The sequence below is a fragment of the Helobdella robusta genome (assembly GCF_000326865.2).
Source record: "Helobdella robusta unplaced genomic scaffold HELROscaffold_51, whole genome shotgun sequence".
In the NCBI taxonomy this organism is placed as follows: domain Eukaryota; kingdom Metazoa; phylum Annelida; class Clitellata; order Rhynchobdellida; family Glossiphoniidae; genus Helobdella; species Helobdella robusta.
In genome coordinates, this window is record NW_008705261.1 from 186,931 (window position 1) to 189,941 (window position 3,011).

The 3,011-nt window shown below is 30.3% G+C and overlaps 1 protein-coding gene across 1 annotated transcript in view; it reads right to left on the reverse strand.

The window, feature by feature from the left end:
• The window catches only part of HELRODRAFT_178939 (hypothetical protein), a gene marked incomplete at both ends in the record, with an annotated part of 3,672 nt that extends 1,727 nt beyond the window's left edge, over nucleotides 1–1,945 (reverse strand). Inside the window, 2 exons of the mRNA XM_009027814.1 lie at nucleotides 1,342–1,395; nucleotides 1,842–1,945. Of these exons, the coding sequence (XP_009026062.1) occupies nucleotides 1,342–1,395; nucleotides 1,842–1,945 (158 nt within the window). The remainder of the gene's footprint in view (nucleotides 1–1,341; nucleotides 1,396–1,841) is intronic.
• Nucleotides 1,946–3,011: the final 1,066 nt, after the last annotated feature.

Consider the following 3,011-nt stretch of genomic DNA (forward strand, 5'->3'; position numbering starts at 1 on the left):
TGTATATATATATATATATATATATATATATATATATATATATATATATATATATTTTTACAATATTCTATAAATTCTACCGAATGTTTGACGCCACACATTCGGTAGAATTTATAGAATATTGTAACGCCAAACATTCGGTAGAATTTATAGAATATTGTAAAAATTATGGTCTATTACCAATATATATATATATATATATATATATATATATATATATATATATATATATATACACATTATGCATACATATAAGTATAATATATATATATATATTCTTGAGTTTTGTTTATGGAAAACTCAAAATTTATATATATATATATATATATATAAATTATATATAGATATACATCACACCAGCGAAACAATGAGCATATTGGGGGTAGAGTCTTATACAGTATTAAATTAAAATATCAATAATAATTAATCATTGCATTTATGTGTATGTGCACAGATACACACGTACAAGCCCAAATACACACAGACATACAGGCACGCACACACACACACAATCATACTCGCACACCATAGAAACATAATCACACATACACACAAACATCCGCACACATCTAGATGAAAATGCGTAGTCATACTATGGCCTAAAAATAATCACAATTCGGAATATAAAACAAGTTTTTGTGTTTTTGTTTTTAATTATAAGGAAGTTAAAAACAATTGAAGGAAATTTTGATTTTGACGTCTCGGTATTGTTGTCTCATTTTTTTGACGTATGTGTGTGTGTGTTGTGTGAAAGTTCGTGTTGCATGCCTGTGTGTATGTTGTTGTGTGTGTGTGTGTGTGTGTGTGTGTCTGTGTGTGTAAGTGTTTTCGTGCTGTTGCGTGTGTGTTTGTTTGTTTGGGTGTGTGTGTATGTGTATGTGTTGTTGTTGATTTTATTTCGCTGAATATCTAGGCTGCCGCTTCGCATTTTTATCCTTTATCTCTTCTTTCGTTTCCTCATTATCTCTTTTACTCTCTCTTTTTCTCTGTCTCTCTCCTTCTCTCTTTCTCTCTCTCTTTCTCTCTCTCTGTCTCTCTCTTAATTAAGCAGCATATATATTTGTATTGATGGGGTCTTTTTATGTTCTTCACTATTCTGTATTTAGGTACTTGTAAGTAGTCTTGTGTATTTATTAATGTAAACTTTCAAATGCGTTACTATTTTCATTCTGTATTTGGGTAGTACTCTGACCGATGTGGGTATGTTTTGTATTAGTGTGAACTTATCATTTATGTGTGGGTTATAATTTAATTATTATTATTATTTTATTTTATTCTTTAAAAATCAAGAGTTGACAAACGCAGAAACTGAAATTATGTGGATAGTACTATGTCACTTACGTGTGTTTCTTTGCTTTTAAACTTGTTTTGCTCGACACTCCCATTCGAGATTGTCTAATTAGTATCGTTGTTGTTACTGTGGTGAAATGTGGTTAATGTCTTTGTGTCTTGATGTCTTAGATTTCCTTTGTCTGATAAAAAAATTGTCTTCTTTTAGGAATATACCACTTGGTTTGATTATTGAAGTTTTGGCAATTCTTGTTAAAGGCTTTATATTTGTAATTGTTAAGGGTTTTGTATTTTAATCGATGTCGTTATGGTTGGCGCTTGTAATTTTTTCACTGTTTTTAGTGTTCTTGATAATGTTTCTGTCACTACTAATTTTGTTTTTGTTATTATTGATAATGTTTCGGATTTCATTGAAAGTGCATTTGTCGTTACTGGTAACGTAATTTCTGTAATTTATGTAAATTTTATGTTAATTTCATGTTAATTTTATTATTTTAATTTTAGTTAATTAAATATTCCACTGTAAGCGGATTTGTTTATGATTGGCTAACTGGATAAAACTCAGCGTTTTGTTTGCTATAAAACTGTTGGTAATGTTGATGAAATTGTGGTTTTTGTGTAACATTTGTTGTTGTCTAGTAATGAAATTGTTCATTTTTTCGGGACGAAACTTCCATTTGGGTTGATGGTTTGTTGTTGCGCGCGAGTTTGTCTTTTTGAAAGTTTGATGAAAATGTATGTTGCAAACTCAAGTGGCGGGTCTAGACAACGTTGAAAGGGTGGCTAAAATTAAAAAAAAAATTAAAATTTGACGGAGGGCCATGAAATTAACACCAAAATTAGCCTTTTTGGGGTTACCGCGCCAATTTGCGATTGATTTTTTGCTGTTTTTTCATATCTAAAAACAGTTTCACTGCCTAATAACGGGGGCCATGGTCTTTCCCGCCCCACCCCCCTTAGTTCCGATACTGGTAATAACCAGTAATAATTTGTAGTAGTAAGAAAAGTAGATGATTGTGAGAAAATTTCTGATAGTATTCATAATATCTGTGGTGGTGTTATTTGATGGTGTTACTAATGATATGAGTAAAAGCATTTGCCTCTTCTTAACGTTAATATTTTCCGTTGGTTTAGCTTTTTATTGCTTTGAAGATTTTTACGTAAAAGGTTAAAATGATGATGATGATGATGATAATAATAATAATAATAACAACAACAATAATAACGACAATTAGGACATTAATTAGTAATAATATTCTTAACGGTGATGATGATGATTGAATTTATAATAACAACAATTCACGGTGAAAATGATGATGATGATGATGTGAGTACATTTTTTAACATTGAATGCTAATGAAATTATTATTATTATGATAGAAACCGGTTAATTGGACCAGAGCGGCAAAGTCCCAAGGTGTTCCTATTAACCGAATTCTAAAGTACTTACATACTACGTGTTGGTGATTTTATGGTACAACCATTTTTCTGGAAGCAAGTTTCAAATGTAAACAAAATCTAGACAGTCGTTCGTTTTTATATAAATAAATAAAATTGCGATTACTCAATTGAACAATCGAGTTAATGAAAGAACCGAATTGAAATAAATAACTAATAAATTTAAAAAAAAAATGTCTATTGGAACGAACGACTGAATGAACGAACATGCGCAGGTGATATTGATACGCATAGAAAAATAAAGAAGAGTAGTCACGTGTCCT